General features: G+C 42.8%; 1 protein-coding gene across 1 annotated transcript in view; it reads right to left on the reverse strand.

The window, feature by feature from the left end:
* Window positions 1-14457, reverse strand: part of LOC109926952 (L-cysteine desulfhydrase-like) — an 89713-nt gene extending 75256 nt beyond the window's left edge. The window contains exons 1-2 of the mRNA XM_048596808.1: window positions 14389-14457; window positions 804-874 (exon numbers count right to left, since the gene is read on the reverse strand). Coding sequence (XP_048452765.1) covers window positions 804-874; window positions 14389-14395 — 78 coding nt within the window. The 5' untranslated portion in view covers window positions 14396-14457. The remainder of the gene's footprint in view (window positions 1-803; window positions 875-14388) is intronic.
* Window positions 14458-17264: the final 2807 nt, after the last annotated feature.

Below are 17264 nucleotides of genomic sequence, written 5' to 3' on the forward strand. Positions count from 1 at the left end.
AAAAAAAAAAAGTGATGGAAGACATCATCAATGGTGCTATCAAACAGCACTTTCACAGCAATACCCTTCTCACCGACATTCAGTTTACATTCTACTCAGCTCCTGACTTCATTACAGCCTTAGATCAAACATGGACAAAAGGCCGAATTCTAGGAGGTAAGGTACGACCCTTGACATCAAGGCTGTATTTGATAGAGTGCGGTGAAAAGGAACCCTAGCAACAGTAATCAGGGGAAACTCCTCACCCGTTTGAGTCATAGCTAACACATACGAAGATGGTTGTGGTTGTTGGACATCTGTCATCTCACCTCAAGAACACCTGTGCAAGAGTTCCTCAGGTTAGTGTCCTCAGCCCAACCATCTTTGCTCTTGACCTTCCATCCATCATAAGGTCAGAAATGATAATTGTTCACTGACAACTGTACCATGTTCACAAAATGCATGATTCCTTAGATACTAAAGCAATCCAGGTCCAAATGCAGGAAGACTTGGATAATATCCATGCTTTGGCTGGCAAGTGTCCAGTAACTTCTGTGTCGTACAAGTACTTTGCAAATGACCACCTCCAACAATTCTGAGGAAGGGTCTAGACCCGAAACGTCAGCTTTCCTGCTCCTCTGATGCTGCTTGGCCTGCTGTGTTCATCCAGCTCTACACCTTGTTATATCAGCTTCTCCAGCATCAGCAGTTCCTACTATCTCTGTTTAAAGCAAATATTCTTTAGTTAGTGCATTAATAATTAAGGCATAAAATTTTTAAAAAGCATGACTATTTCCACTGCCAAAAACATGCAAATATCAAACCTTTGCAGTTCCAAGAAGCTCTTGAACATTGGATGAATGAAACGATCCGAAGTCCCTTCTGGCAGAGGTCACTAACTCAAAAAAAAAGACTTTAATTATTAAAATGTACAGAGATGTAAAAACTTGGATAACTGTTACATTGTATTAACTGCTTATTTATTCTACTGTTCAAAATCTGGCTATGTTTAATGCACCAATCAAGAGGAATAAAACTGATGGGAGTACAGAGATAGTAGGAACTGCAGATGCTGGAGAATCCGAGACAACAAGGTGCAGGGCTGGATGAACACAGCAGGCCAAGCAGCATCATAGGAGCAGAGAGGCTTGCAGTTGGGATAAAGTGGAGAAGGTACAGCTAAGATACAAGCAATAAGTGGAACTGGGATAAAGCAATGAGCGTAAAGTTGGGATAAAGCGATGAGAGTGGAGCTGGGATAAAGCATTGACAACTGGAGCTGTGAAAAAGAGGTGAAAATTAAGCTAGGTGTATTAGCGAAAATGGAGTTCATATAAAGTGGCAGGAGTGGAACTAGGAATAACCAAGGTCTAGAATACGAGCATTTTAGCAACCCTGTGGCTAACATCTTCGCAGGGAGACTCGCTAGTCTTGTTGAGAAGGATTTGAACCATTGTTTTCTTGCTTATCATTGTTTTATCGCATGAAATGTTCTTAGATCAAAGAATCATGATGTAAAATCTGTTTTGGTGGAGTTAAAAAACTGAAAGGGGCTGCAAATATTGGTTGGAGCTATTTATTAGTGAAGTAATGTTGTACACAATATAAATTGGGAAATCAGATGCATGTGCATCATACAGTAATAATGGCTTCCTTCAATTTACACATACACTTAGTTAACCAAATCAGCAAATAATGCTGTGGGGGAATTCCTGCTTTTTTTTTAAGATTCATTTTTAGAGTAAGACACTGAACAGCCAAGTATGGATTGGGCTACTTTGTATTTAGTGTTGTGCAATGAGAAAGGACTAATTAATAATCTTGCTGTAAGAAGCCTTTAGGAAATAGTGATGATAATATGACAGAATTTTACATTAATATTGAATGTGATATAGTTCTTTTTGAATCTAGGGTCTTTAACATGAAGAAATGAAATAATGAAAGTATAAAAGATATGTTTGCTATGGTGGTTTGGAAAAATACACAGAGATTTGATGGTAGACAGGCAATGATTAGTATTTTAAAAAACAATTACATGGTCTGCAACAAACATATATTCGTTGGGTTGGTATGGGTGGCTGCTCTTGAATAACGCTACTGGGCCCTCTTGATTGATAGCTGCCCCTATGGACTTCACTGCGGATTAGTCCACTACGACTTTCAAACATGTTCCAGGGTTGCTGCTTGTGCTGTGTGTTTGGTGTGAACGCTCCTGCCATATTTTACAGGTGTAGCTTTCTCCTGCTCTTAATTTGTACGTTTGTATGAAAATCTCTCCATGACCTCATCATTCCTCATCTCTGCAAAATTCTTCCAGGCCCATAACTCTGACATATCTGCCTCTTCAAATTCTAGTCTCTTGAGCATCCTACATTTTGGTCACCCCACCACTGGTGTCTGTGTATTCAATTGCCAAAGTCCCAAATTCTGGAATTCTCTCCCTGAGTTTCTCTGCCTATTCTGTTTTAAGGTACTCCTTAAATTGTAGCTCTCTGTCCAAGCTTCTAGTTATCTGTCCTGATGTCTCCTTATGTAATTCAGTGTCAAATTTTCCATAATATGCCTGTACGATACCATGGAACCTTTCATTACATTAAAGGCACTATATAATTACAAGCTGTTCCTCTTGCTGCAAACAAACAAATGAACATCACATTTGAAGATTATAATATCCATCTTCACTGGTGTCAATTCAGATATAATCTAAAAAACAAAAATGTTTTAAAAAACTTTCAACAGCACTTTAATTAAATAGATGTTAAAAGTTCTTTACAATGTCTTCATTGTCTTGCGGAGTCCTAGACAAGTTCAAAGGGCTAACCTTCTATGTTAGATCAGTTCCCAGAAACATGCAGGAAAAAGTTACAAAAATTCAATTCAATATATGAATGCAGCCGTTCAGAAAGCATTAAACCCCTCCTTCTCAGGGTACACTTTGTCCTTGTAAAAATCAGACAATTATGGAAATAGTTTCCTGGGAACCAATTATTCCAAGCATGGTTGGCAACATTTAATTGTATTCAAAGAACATTCCAGGGCAAAAATCCATGAAGGCAGTTGGGATGCACTTCAGTGCTCGTTGAAGATGAATAAATAAAGGCCTATTTACAAAAAGACTGTGAGCAAAACACTCCAAGTCTCTCAAATCTACAATACTGGTGGTCAACTTACATAGCAATTAATGCAAGCATATGTATATATTTATACTAATACACTGTGGGTAAAGGGCTTCATTGGTTCTAAAGTACTTTGGGATAACCTGAGGTCATGAAAGGTGCTATAGGAATGCAACTTTTTCTTTAATACAAATGCAAAGTCTATCTCAAATCCTTTGTGTGATACTCTAAATCCATCTGAAACTGTTTCAATCACCACTACTGCCAGTGACAGAAACATAGCCATCATTGTTCAGGCGTACAGCAACATGGAAACAAGAGTAGGCCATTCAGCCCATCAAGTCTGCTCTGCCATTCAACATTATCATGGCTGAATGAACACTTCAATACCTTTTACCTACACTTACCATATGATACTTCACATTATTGATAATCAAACACGTATCAAACTCGACTTTAAATATACTCAACGACTGTACTTCCACGGCTCTCAGAGAGAGACAGAGAATTCCAAAGATTCACCAAACTCAGAAGAATTTCTCCTCATTTCAGTGCTAAATGGCATCCCTATATCTTAAATTATATGCCCTGGTTCCAAACTCCTCAACCAGGGAAAACATTTTGCCTGCATCTACCCTATCTATCCCGTTAAGTATTTTTTAAGTTTCAATGACATCACTTCTCATTCTTCAAACCATGTGAGAACAGAAGTCCAGTTTACCCAGTCTCTTTTCAAAAGGATAGTTTTGCCATCCCAGGCACCTTAGTTACACGTCCTCTCTGGAAATAATTTCTTTCCTGACATAAAGACACCAAAATTGCACACAGTACTCAGGCTCAGTTAATCCAAGCTCCTGTACAAGACATCATCACACCCATTCTCAAATAAAGTCATAGAGATGTACAGCATGGAAACAGACCCTACGGTCCAACTTGTCCATGCCAACCACATATTCTAAATAAACCTAGTCCCATTTGCCAGTATCTGGCCCACATCCCTCTAAACTCTTCTTATTCATATAAATATCTAGAGGCCTTTTAAATATTGTAATTGTACCAGCCTCTACCATTTCCTCTGGCAGATCATTCCATACATGCACCACCCTCTTTGTGAAGAAGTTGCCCCTTAGGTCCCTTTTAAATCTTTCCCCTCTTACCTTAAACCTTTGCCCTCTAGTTTTGGACTCCTCCACCCTGAGGAAAAGACTTTGTCTATTTATCCTATCCAAGCCCCTCATGATTTTATAAACCTCTCAAAGGTCACCTCTCAGCTTCCAATGCTCCAGGGAAAATAGCCTCAGTCTATTCAGCCTCTCCCTCTAGCTCAAACTCTCCAACCCTAGCACCATCCTTGTATATCTTTCCTGAACCCTTTCAAGTTTCACAACATTCTTCCTGTAACAGGGACACCAGAATTGCACGCAATATTCCAAAAGTGGCCGAACAAATGTCCTATACAGGCACAACATGACCTCCCAACTCCTATACTCAATGCACTGAGCAATAAAGGCAAGCATACCAAACGCCTTCTTCAGTATCCTGTTTACCTGGGACTCCACTTTCAAGGAACTATGAACCTGCACTCCAAAGTCTCTTTGTTCAGCAACGCTCCCCAGGACCTTAGCCTTAAATGTATAAGTACTCCCCTGATTGGCCTTTCCAAAAAGCAGCACCTCACATTTATCTAAATTAAACTTCATCGGTCCATTGGACCATCTGATCAAGATCCATTGTACCGAGGTAACCTTCTTCACTGTCCACTACACCTTCAATTTTGGTCTCATCTGCAAACTTGCAAACCATATCTCCTATGTTCACCTCCAAATCACTTACATAAATAACGAAAAACAGTAGTCGATCCTTGTGGCCACCAATCCGAAAAGCAACCCTCCACCACCATTATCTGTCTTCTACCTTCGAGCCAGTTCTGTATCCAAATAGCTAGTTTTCTAAGGTTTTGGAGTAGATTTGTAGCTCGGGTTGTGGGTGTTGAGGTTGGTTGGCTCGCTGAGCTGGTTTCTTGTTTCGCAAACATTTCGTTACCATGCTTGATAATATCCTCAGTGCAGCCTCCGATGAAGCGTCGGTTTGTTTTCCCGCCTGGTTTTTAAACTCTGGGGTCCATTGAGATGGATTGTCTCACTTCCAGTTTTCCTTCGTAGTGGAATGTAAATGGGGTCGAGTTCAATGTGTTTATTAATAGCATGCTTCGTGGAGTGCCATGCTTCTAGGAATTCGCGTGCCTGTCTCTGCCTAGCCTGTCCCAGGATGATATATTTACAAGCAAACATACGAGCAAATCAATGGGACACCCATGGGATCACCTATCTCTGGACTCATAGCAGAAGCAGTGATACAAAGACTAGAAAGGACTGCCCTTCCGCAAATCCAACCAAAACTGTGGATACACTACGTAGACGACACCTCTGTCATCATTAAACGGACCAAATTCGAAGAGACACAAACTCATAAACAACACCCTCACCGGAATAAAATTCACCAGAGAGGAGGAGAAGAACAAACAGCTCCCATTCCTGGACATCATGGTAGAGCGCAAGACAAATGGGGAACTGCAAACGAAAGTACACCGTAAAGCCACACACACAGACCAGGTATTGAACTTCAACAGTAACCATCCCAGCACACACCAACGACGCTGCGTGCGAACACTATTTAAAAGGGCAACAACACACTGCAGCAACATGGAACTCCGCCAAGAAGAAGGATACCTCTTCCAGGTTTTCAAGGATAATGGATATCCAAAGAATTGGGTCAGAAGATGCCTGCACGAACAGCATCAGAAAGAGACTATACGTCCCGACACACTCATCACACTACCCTATATCAGAAACACGTTGGAACTCACCATAAGACTTCTACGACCGCTGGGCATCAGAGTGGCACACAAGCCTACGACAACTGCTTACCCAAACTAAGGACCCACTCCCCGCCATGGAAAGGACCAATGTCATCTACAAGATCCCCTGCAGAGACTGCGAGAAACACTACATCGGACAAACAGGAAGGAAACTAACAACAAGAGTACATCAACACCAACTGCCTACAAAAAGACACGACCAATACTCACTCATCTCAATCCACATGGACAAGGAGAACCACCACTTCGACTGGGCCAACACCAAGATCCTGGGACAGGCTAGGCAGAGACAGGCACGAGAATTCCCAGAAGCATGGCACTCCACGAAGCATGCTATTAATAAACACATTGAACTCGACCCCATATACATTCCACTACGAAGGAAAACCAGAAGTGAGGCAATCCATCTCAACGCACCCCAGAGTTTAAAAACCAGGCGGGAAAACAAACCGACGCTTCATCGGAGGCTGCACTGAGGATGTTACCAAGCATGGTAACGAAACGTCTGTGAAACAAGAAACCAACTCGGCGAGCCTAGCTAGTTCTCCTTGTCTACCATAAGGAAACTTGTCGAACATCTTACTGAAGTCCATATGGATCACGTCCACTGCTCTGCCCTCATCAATCCTCTTTGTTACATCTTCAAAAAACTCAATCAAGTTAATGAGACATGATTTGCCACACACAAAGCCTTGTTGACTATCCCTAATCAGTCCCTGCCTTTCCAAATACATGTAAATCCTGTCCCTCAGGATTCCCTCCAACAACGTACTCACCACTGATGTCAGGCTCACCAGTCTATAGTTCCCTGGCTTTTCCTTACAACCATTCTTAAATAGTGGCACCATGTTGGCCAACTTCCAGTCTTCTGGCATCTCACCTATGGAAATATCTCAGCAAGGGGCCCAGCAATCACTTCCCTAGCTTCCCACAGAGTTCTAGGGGTCCCGATCAGGTCCCGGGGATTTATCAACCTTTATTCATTTTAAGGTGTCCAGCACCTCCTCCTCTGCAATATGGACATTTTTCAAGGTGTCGCTATTATTTCCCCACGTTTTCTATCTTCCATATCATTCTCGACAGTAAACACTGATGTAAAATACTCATTTAGTATCTCCCCCATCTCCTGCCATTCCACACAGAGGTGGCCTTGTTGATCTTTAAGGCCTTGTTACCCTTTTGTCCTTAATGTATTTGTAGAATCCCTTTGGATTCTCTATAACCCCATTTGCCAAAGCTATCTCATGTCCCTTTATTGCCCTCCTGATTTCCCTCTTAAATATAATCCTACGGCCTGTATACTCTTCTAGGGATTCACTCGATCTCTGCTGTCTATACCGGACACATGCTCCTTTCTTATTCTTGACCAAAACCTCAATTTCTCTGGTCATCCCAGCATTTCTACACCTACCAATCTTGACCTTCACCCTAACAGGGACATATCGTCTCTGGACTCTTGTAATCTCATTTTTGAGGGCTTCCCATTTTCCGGCCATCCCTTTACCTGCAAACTTATGTCCCCCAATCAACTTTTGAGAGTTCTTGCTTAATCATCAAAATTGGACTTTCTCCAATTTAGAACTTTAACTTTTAGATCAGGTCTAATCCTTTTGCATCACTATTTTAAAACTAACAATTATTATCACTGGCCCCAAAGTGCTCCTCCACTGTCACCTCAGTCACCTGCCCTGCCTTATTTCCCAAGAGTAGGTCAGGTTTTGCACCTTCTCTGGTAGATACATCCACATACTGAATCAGAAAATTTTCTGTACACACTTAACAAATTCCTCTCCATCCAAGCCTTTAACACTATGGTAGTCCCAGTCTATGTTTGGAAAGTTAATATCCCCTACCATAACCACCTTTTCATTCTTACAGATAACTGAGATCTCCTTAAATTTATTCCTCAATTTCACACTGACTATTGGGGGGTCTGTAGTATAATCCCAAAAAGGTGATCATCCCTTTCTTATTCCTCAGTTCCACCCAAATAACTTCCCTGGACGTATTCCCAGGAATATCCTCCCTAAGCACAGCTGTAACGTTATCCCTAATCACCACACCCCCTCTCCTCTTGCTCCCTCCTTTCTGTCCTTCCTATACCACGTATACCCTGGAACATTAAGCTGCCAGTCCTGTCAAACTCTCAGCCAAGTCTCTGTAATTGCTGTTAGGCCTCTTGCATTGAAATAAATGCAGTTTAATTTATCAGTATACCTCATTCTCTGCTTTGTCCCTACCAGCCCTGACTGTTTGACTTGCTCCTTTTCCAAACTATACCAGTCTCAGACTGATCTCTTTCCTCACTGTCTCCCATGGGCCCACCGCCCCCTTTACTGGTTTACTTCTTCACTGGTCCTGGGTTTGATTCCAGCCTTGGGCGACTGTCTGTGTGGAGTTTGCACATTCTCCCCGTGTCTGCGTGGGATTCCTCTAGATGCTCCGGTTTCCTCCCACAGTCCAAAGATGTGCAGGTTAGGTGAATTGGCCATGCTAAATTGCCTGTAGGGATGTGTAGATTAGGTGTGTTATAGGGGGATGAATCTGGGTGATATGCTTTGAGGGTCAGTGTGGACTTGTTGGGCTGAAGGGACTGTTTCCACAGCATAGGGATTCTATTCTATGATAAATCCTCCCAAGCAGCTCTAGCAAATCTCCCCGCCAGTAGTCATTACTTCCAATTCAGGTGCAATCCATCCTTCTACCTCAGAAGAGATTCCAAGGATCCAAAAATGTGAATTCTGCTCCCCTGCACCAGTTCCTCAGCCATGCATTCAATGGCTCTATCTTCCAACTCCTACCCTCACTAGCCCGTGGCACCAGGAATAATCCAGATATTACTACCCTTGAGGACATCCTTTTTAAATTTCTGCCTAAGTTCCCATATCCTCTCCTCAGAATCTCGATATTTTTCTCTTCCTGTGTTGTTAGTTCCAATGTGTACAACAATCTCATGCTGGTCCCTCTTCCCTTTGAGAATACTCTGCGCTGTCTCCGAGATACCCTTGATCTGTGCACCAGGGCGGCAACACACCATTCTGGTGTCTTGCTGTCAGCCGCAGAAATACCTGTCTGTGCCTCTGACTAGAGAGTCCCCTATCTCAACTGATCGCTTGGAACATGACGTATCCCTCATTACATTAGATCTTCTTGTGATAAAGGCTTTCATTCATTAGCCTTCCTAATAGATTGCTGTACCTGCATGTCAGCCTTCAGTGACTCACTGGTGAGACACCAATGTTCCTTTGCACATCTACAATTTCCAACCTCTCACTATTTAAGAAATACCAAAGTGGATATCTTCATATTTTTCCATCTGTTCGATGACTAAGCCTGTCCTGAAAATGGTTTATACCTTTCTCACAACACACATGCTTTTTAGCAGCTGTAAATTTGGAAAGGTTACATTTGATTCCCACAACCAAATCATTGATATATATTGTAAAGAGCTGGGGACAAAAATACTGACCCTTGCAGTACCTCTCTAGTCACAGTCTTATTAAGACTTTTTTATTTTTCTGTATTTTGATTGTAAGTGGAAATAGGGAAAGGTTTCATTTAAAAACTAAGGATTGTTGTGCTTTTTAAAAGCAAGCTACCTGTCATTCACTGCAAGTTATCTGAATACCTAGTTATAAATGAGCTGGAGCCAGGGGGCATGAATGGACGTTTGGCCTGCAATAAGGAGCTGATTGATCTATAAAATAGCGATTAGTTATTGATAACAGAGGCCTCCTGCCTGCCACAAATATGTGATTGGCATGCAGGTAGCTGAACAGCTTGGGTGTGTGAATGTTTGGGGCAGAAGCCACTGAATGTATAGAGGGGAAGGAGCTGCTTTTGCTCTGCTATAAAAAAGCATCACAAGCCTGAAGATAGCTAGTTAATTTCTGCTTTTTAGGTGGTGTAAGTTGTGACCATTAAGAAATAAGTCAGGACCCTAATGAGCGCGAACCAGTCACCCTGTGCCTCCTGCAAACAAATGAAAGTATCTGAAGAAGCATAATCAAGAAGCAGTGTTCTGATCAGAAGGATCATCTCAGAAAAGTCTGCGAACAGGGACCACTGAAATGCATTCCCAATCTTTCCCTCCATCATAACTCCGTTTTCTTTATGTCTATCTGAATGTATGTGGGTGTCGAAGGTGAATTTTATATCTCTGAGGAAGTTCTGAGGAAGGGTCACCGGACCCGAAACGTTAACTCTATTTTTTCCTTCACAGTTGCTGCCAGACCTGCTGAGCTTTTCCAGCAACTTTGTTTTTATTCGTGAATTTTATAAGTTGGTTAGTTTTAAGTAGTCGAGTTATATGCTGATAGTTCATAATTGTTTATCTGGAATCTATTTATCTATAACAAGTTGCAATTCTTTTTTAGTGTAGAACCTGGTCATGCTTTGAGTCAACTTGGGTCTAAAAGACAGGTAACTTAGGGAATTTGACATACTTTTTAAAACCTTTAACTTTTGTGATGATGTGGAAATAGTAGGGCTTGATTTCTGGCATACTACCCAAATGAGATATAACATTCTGCCAATGCAAGAAAGACCCATTTTTTTCCTATTCACTGTTTTCTGTTTGTTAGCAAATCCTTAATACATGCAAGTACACTACATCCTGTATCATGTGCTTTAATTTTGCTATCCAACCTCCTGTGGCAGACCTTATCAAAAGTTTTCTGAAAATTCAAATATACTATAATCCATCAAATTCCCTTTATCAAGTTTGTAAATAACTACCTCACATTTATCAAACACGATTTTCCATTTGCAATTTTATGCTGACTATGTCCAATCAGATAATTTTTACCAAGTGTCCATTTATCATGTCCTTTACGATCGGTAATAGTGAAAGTGCTAGAACCTAAGTAAGTACTTCCGTACCTACACCGGCCCTAAACCCCACCTCTTCCTCCGTTACATTGATGACTGTATCGGTGCCGCCTCGTGCTCCCACGAGGAGCTCGAACAGTTCATACACTTCACCAACACCTTCCACCCCAACCTTAAATTTACCTGGACCATCTCTAACACCTCTCTCCCCTTCCTGGACCTCTCTGTCTCCATATCGGACAACCACCTCGAAACCGATATTCATTTCAAGCCCACCGACTCCCACAGCTACCTAGAATACTCCTCCTCCCACCCACCTTCCTGCAAAAATGCTATCCCCTATTCCCAATTCCTTCGCCTCCGCCGCATCTGCTCCCAGGATGAGGCATTCCACTCCCGTACATCTCAGTTGTCCTCGTTTTTCAAGGACCGTAACTTCCCCTCCTCGGTGGTCGAGAACGCCCTCAACCGTGTCTCCCACATCTCCCGCACCTCATCCCTCACACCCCGTCCACGCAATAAAAACCAAAAAAGAATCCCCCTCGTCCTCACGTACCACCCCACCAACCTCCGGATCCAACGCATCATCCTCCGACACTTCCGCCATCTGCAATCCGACCCCACCACCAAAGACATCTTTCCCTCCCCACCTTTATCTGCTTTCCGGAGGGACAACTCTCTCCGTGACTCCCTTGTCCGCTCCACACTCCCCTCCAGCTCCACCACACCCGGCACTTTTCCCTGCAACCGCAGGAAGTGCTACACCTGCCCCCATACCTCCTCCCTCACCCCCATCCCAGGCCCCAAGAAGACTTTCCACATCAAGCAGATGTTCACCTGCACATCTGCCAATGTGGTATACTGCATCCGCTGTACCCGGTGTGGCTTCCTCTACATCGGGGAAACCAAGCGGAGACTCGGGGACCGCTTTGCAGAACACCTACGCTCGGTTCGCAACAAACAACTGCACCTCCCAGTCGCGAACCATTTCAACTCCCCCTCCCATTCCTCAGACGACATGTCCATCCTGGGCCTCCTGCAGTGCCACAACGATGCCACCCGAAGGTTGCAGGAACAGCAACTCATATTCCGCTTGGGAACCCTGCAGCCCAATGGTATCAATGTGGATTTCACAAGTTTCAAAATCTCCCCTCCCCCCACCGCATCCCAAAACCAGTCCAGCTCGTCCCTGCCTCCCTAACCTGTTCTTCCTCCCACCTATCCCCTCCTCCCACCTCAAGCCGCACCTCCATCTCCTACCGACCAACCTCATCCCGCCCCCTTGACCTGTCTGTCCTCCCTGGACTGACCTATCCCCTTCCTAACTCCCTACCTACACTCACCCTTCCTGGCTCCATCCCCGCCTCTTCGACCTGTTTGTTTCCTCTCCACCTATCCTCTCCTCTATCCCTCTTCTATCCGCCTCCCACTCTCTCCCTATTTATTTCAAAACCCCCTTCCCCTCCCCCTTTTCTGATGAAGGGTCTAGGCCCGAAACGTCAGCCTCTCTGCTCCTATGATGCTGCTTGGCCTGCTGTGTTCATCCAGCCCTGCACCTTGTTGTCTCGGATTCTCCAGCATCTGCAGTTCCTACTATCTCTAAGTAAGTAGTTCCCTGGTTTTTCTCCTGCTCATTTCTTGAATGGTAGGTGACATTTTCAAGCTTCTGATCTGCGGGAACCATTCCAAAGATAATGGAATTTTGTAAGATCATTGCCAATGTATCAATTATCTCTATACCACTTCCTTCAACACTTTGGGATGTAGACTATCGGGTCCCAGGGATTATCAGTTTTCAGCCCTTTTCACTCTCCAGTACAACCTTCTTATTAATAGTAATTTCCTCCAATTCCTCATTTTCTCCAGTCACTTGGATCTCTAATTCTGGAAGATTTCTTGTATCTTCTTTTGTGAAAACATACACACAGAAATTATTTCGAGATAGCAAGAACTGCAGATGCTGAAGAAGGGTCCCAACTCGAAACGTCAACTTTCCTGCACCGCTAACGCTGCCTGGCCTGATATGCTTCTCCAGCTCCATACTGTGTTATCAAAGAAATTATTTAGCTTCTCTGCCATTTCTTTATTCCATTTTCAATTCTCCTGATTCTGCTCATTGCTTATATACAGTCATGCCTTTAATATATGTTCCCAATCCAACACAGCCGATTTGTGCCTCATACAAATTTAACACCCTGTAGCTCAAAGTGCTTTGACCAGCCCTGTTTAGCAGAACAGAATAATCTCACAGAGCATATGCTTTTTAGTCTGTCATGGAGCACTGGTATAGTGACAATTGTCTACTTACCATGACTGAGAAAATCCTACAAGAGACATAGTGTGATTTCAGACCTTTTAGAAGAATCTCTGACATGGTTTTGTTGCCAGGTAAATCCAAGGAAATTGATCAGAACAATATCAGAAAGTCTTCACTGTGTCCATTAACCTGACCAAAGTATTTGATTCAGTAAATTGTGAGGTTCTGTTGGTGGTGCTGCCGAGATTTGGATACATATGAAACTTCATCACAAACCTGCAACTACATCATGCTGATAAGACTGTAACTGTCTTGAGTTGGATATCTGAAACAGACACGTTCAGATTTTGGACTGGACTCAGACAAGGCTGTGTGAAAGCTTCCCTACTATTTACAATTTATCTGATGCTGACTATTCACCTTATCAAAGTCCAACTGCTCTCTGGTGTAAATGCCACTGAGATGGAAACTTTTAAAGCTCAGTTGCCTCTGTGCTAAAACAAAACTGACCGCGACAAACATTCATGATCTATAGTCTGTGGATGACTGCAGTGCTGTTGTCCTGCAGTCTGTAGCAAATCTCTTCAATTCTGCACACAGGAGACTTGGTTTTGTCTTGAATGCTACAAAATCAAAACTTGTGTATCAAAGCAGACCTGGTCAGTCAAGTATTCTACCTCCATATCTGTTGAGTACGAACTGTGGAATACATTGGGCACTTTCCATTCCATGGCAACCAACTTTCTTAAAAGGTACTTTCTGGTGAAGAAATTCAACATCAAATCAGTTGTGCCAGTTCAATCTTCTACAAACTATGGCAGTGAGTGTTTGACAATAAAGACTTGCACAAGTCAACAGAAGTCCTAGTGTACAGACCTGTTATCATTATGACACTCCTGTACTATAAATATCATTACCACATTCCTGTATTGGACTGTGCATTAGCAATACACAAGAGTGCTAGGGAGGTTATACCAGAAAAGCTCCAGTTGCTGCAGATTCAATACGACCACAAACAAACCCTAACACTCTTTTTGAAGCCAGAATTACAGGGATTCAGGCAAAACTGCTGCAAAATCAATGATGATGGACGAGGCAATACGTCCACATGACCGAAAAATTTTTATCCCAACTAGAGTACAATGAAAATGGTACAAAGACATTCTGAAGCTCTTCTTGAGGCATTGGCATTAAAGACTGGGAGAAGCTTGCAACCAATCGTTCAAAATGGCAATAACTTGTCCACTAAGCTGCATCATGTTTTGAGTCCAAACTCCTTACTGATGAAGAAGAGTGGATGCCACAGAAGAAACAAGAAATAAACAAACCTTGCATTGCGGATTCCACTATCTTGCATGATATCCTGCCCCACGTGCCCAGTGATCTGCAGGACAAGAATCTGCCTGTTCAGTCACATAAAGACCATGACAGAAACAGGATACGGAGATGTCATCAGATTGAGCAACAACCAACGAGAATAGCATAGGTAATGTACAAAGACTCTATATGCCGGTCATTACACTTCATTGAAATTGTAACTACTATTTTATCACATGACACTGGGAAGTCAACAGCCAGAAGGCAGATTATCATTCTTCAGATATGCACCCTTCATTGGGAAAGGGTAGTGTTGTGGTAATGTTATTTGTTATGATATGAATGGACATCAGTAATGTTTTTCATTTTTTCCATAAGAATCCAAACCCGCAGATATTATTTAAAGAATGAAGCCACAAATTAAGTCACTGTTCAACATCTAATTTTAACTCATCAAAATGTAAAATCATGAATCCAGATAACAACACTCTAAATATTCAATTATGTTAAACATACTGGGTTAATCTTAACCTCTTACTTTGCTAAATGCCAATTTTGTTGAGTTCATGGAAGGTTTTTTGCTGTGAGGTCCAGTAAGATGTCTTACTATATCTTACCAAACATACCTCATTAACTATCTATCCCACCCCTATGGTGCCCCTCTTGCCCTATTCTAGATCTGTCCTAATACTACCATTTCTGGAACAACTTGCCACTAACTGGACTTCTGCTGAAAGACCAGAATCCTTGGTGGCTGCGCCATCTTTAAAAGCCTGCTATGCACCCAGGCAAGCGTTGGCAATCTAGCATTGGCCCTCACTCGCAATATAATGAGATAGCAGGCAAAAAGTCATGTGGCTCACAGCACATAGCTAATATGGCTGACATTCCCTTTCACGTACACTGCCATTCTCTCACACGAGTAGTCATTCAACCATGAAGTCACACAGTTTACTTGTCCTTAAAGACAAACCATCTAAACACCGTCTCTGGGTCACTGCCACTCTGTCCCTAATACCACATACAGGTAAGCAATCAGACAACTCCAAAGATGAACTTTTACTTAGGCAAAGGTAAAGTCAAGGTTGTCATAGTCCTACCACACTATAGGCTTGGTCTCTCATTACAAAGCGACAGAGAGAGATGACTGGTGGTGGTTTAACCTGAGGCAGGTTGAGAAAAAGAGTGGGAATTGAACTTATATTGTTGTCGTTACTTTGTATTGCAAACTATCCAAGGGGAGGCATTGGCCTAGTGGCATTATTGCTGGACTGTAAATCCAGAGACCCGGATAACATTCCGGGGACCCGGGTTTGAATCCCGCCACGGCAGATGGTGGAAATTGAATTCAATAAAATATCTGGAATTAAGAATCTAATGATGACCATGAATGCATTTTCGATTGTCGGGAAAATCCCACCTGGTTCACTAATGTCCTTTAGGGAAGGAAACTGCCATTCTTACCTGGTCTGGCCTACATGTGACTCCAGACTCTGAACTGCCCTTTGGGAAATGAGGGATGGACAATAAATAAAGAAAAAGAAATCCATCCAACCAACTGAGCCTGTGTCGTTATTGCACCTCGCTCATCACAAGGAAATGGGAATTAGGAGCAAAAAGCTTTGGTCCTCTAGTAGACCTGATACATCTTGAAAGGATCTGCCACTGCTACTTCTGCCTGAAGTCACTACTCCTTGCATTCTGCAGCAGCCTTCTTTTACCTAGGCTTGCCCTTAGCAATGATCCTGTTGCATTCACCTTCACTTTCTTAGGAAGGCAGCCACAATGACAAACATTCCACCAGCAGCCAGCATGTGACCCGTGCTGGCAATGACCTCTGTTGGGAACATAAAAAGTAAATCAAGTTCTTATATGAGAACAAGCAGTGGTGGCATACACAGCAGATGGAGGCTGCAACTCATCAATACAATATCAATGTACTACTCCCTACAGTGAGACATACAAGGGCCATGTCTCTCTCAAGCATTCAGCTTCAGCATGTGACCAACTTAGTGAAGGTACAGTGCTGGCTGAATGATCAACACAGAACATTAAAGTGAGTCCCTGCTGCACTCTGAACCGTTTCCCATCCCAGACCCACATTAACCATGAAACTTATCATTGAATTCTAGAGTCCAGCACAATACTTGAAAGATGACGAAGTGATCCTGCCTCCTAAGGCACCCTTTGGAGTTTCACAGCGAGGGTGACTTCTGGCCAACATTTGTCTCTTTTCAAGTTATTGCCCCTAATTTCTGTGTCATTGAGATGCCAAGTACGATTTGCAAGTACCAGTAGCATGCTGCAAGTCATCTTTGGCCAGCATTTGAACATTATATCCATTCATTCTGAATGCATTGGAAACAGATGATGAAATCATTTCAAATTAAATATAGCTGCATTTTGAAATTGCATGCTTCATGTATTTGCCCCTTCATTGTCCTACTGTCCAGCAGGCATGGATCCTTCATTTTTGTTCATTAAACTGACACTGACTACGTTCACCCTGGGCATCGCCCCAGCCATTTAGCAGATATAATTAGTATCTAATGAATGGCAAATGGTGGCAGGGAACACAGCTCAAGGTGGGCACTGTCATTACCGAGATCCACCTGGTCACCATGTATTACCAGAGCCTCCACGTCCACTTTTACCTTGCACTACTCTGAGAACACATTTCCAACCATACACCACCCCACCATGCCCATGTGTAGATCCACCACATTGAACTTTGCCTCCAAATCTTGTCCCTGTCCTGAAACTTGACATTATATCTTAATGATGTCCACCCTGGTCCTCTACACCTCCTTGTGGATATCACGGTGGTGATCCCTGCCAATAGCCCAGCCCCTGCAACCTACCATGACATTTAAAGCTGTTCTACAAA

This window comes from Rhincodon typus, chromosome 5 (assembly GCF_021869965.1).
Source record: "Rhincodon typus isolate 14 chromosome 5, sRhiTyp1.1, whole genome shotgun sequence".
NCBI lineage: Eukaryota > Metazoa > Chordata > Chondrichthyes > Orectolobiformes > Rhincodontidae > Rhincodon > Rhincodon typus.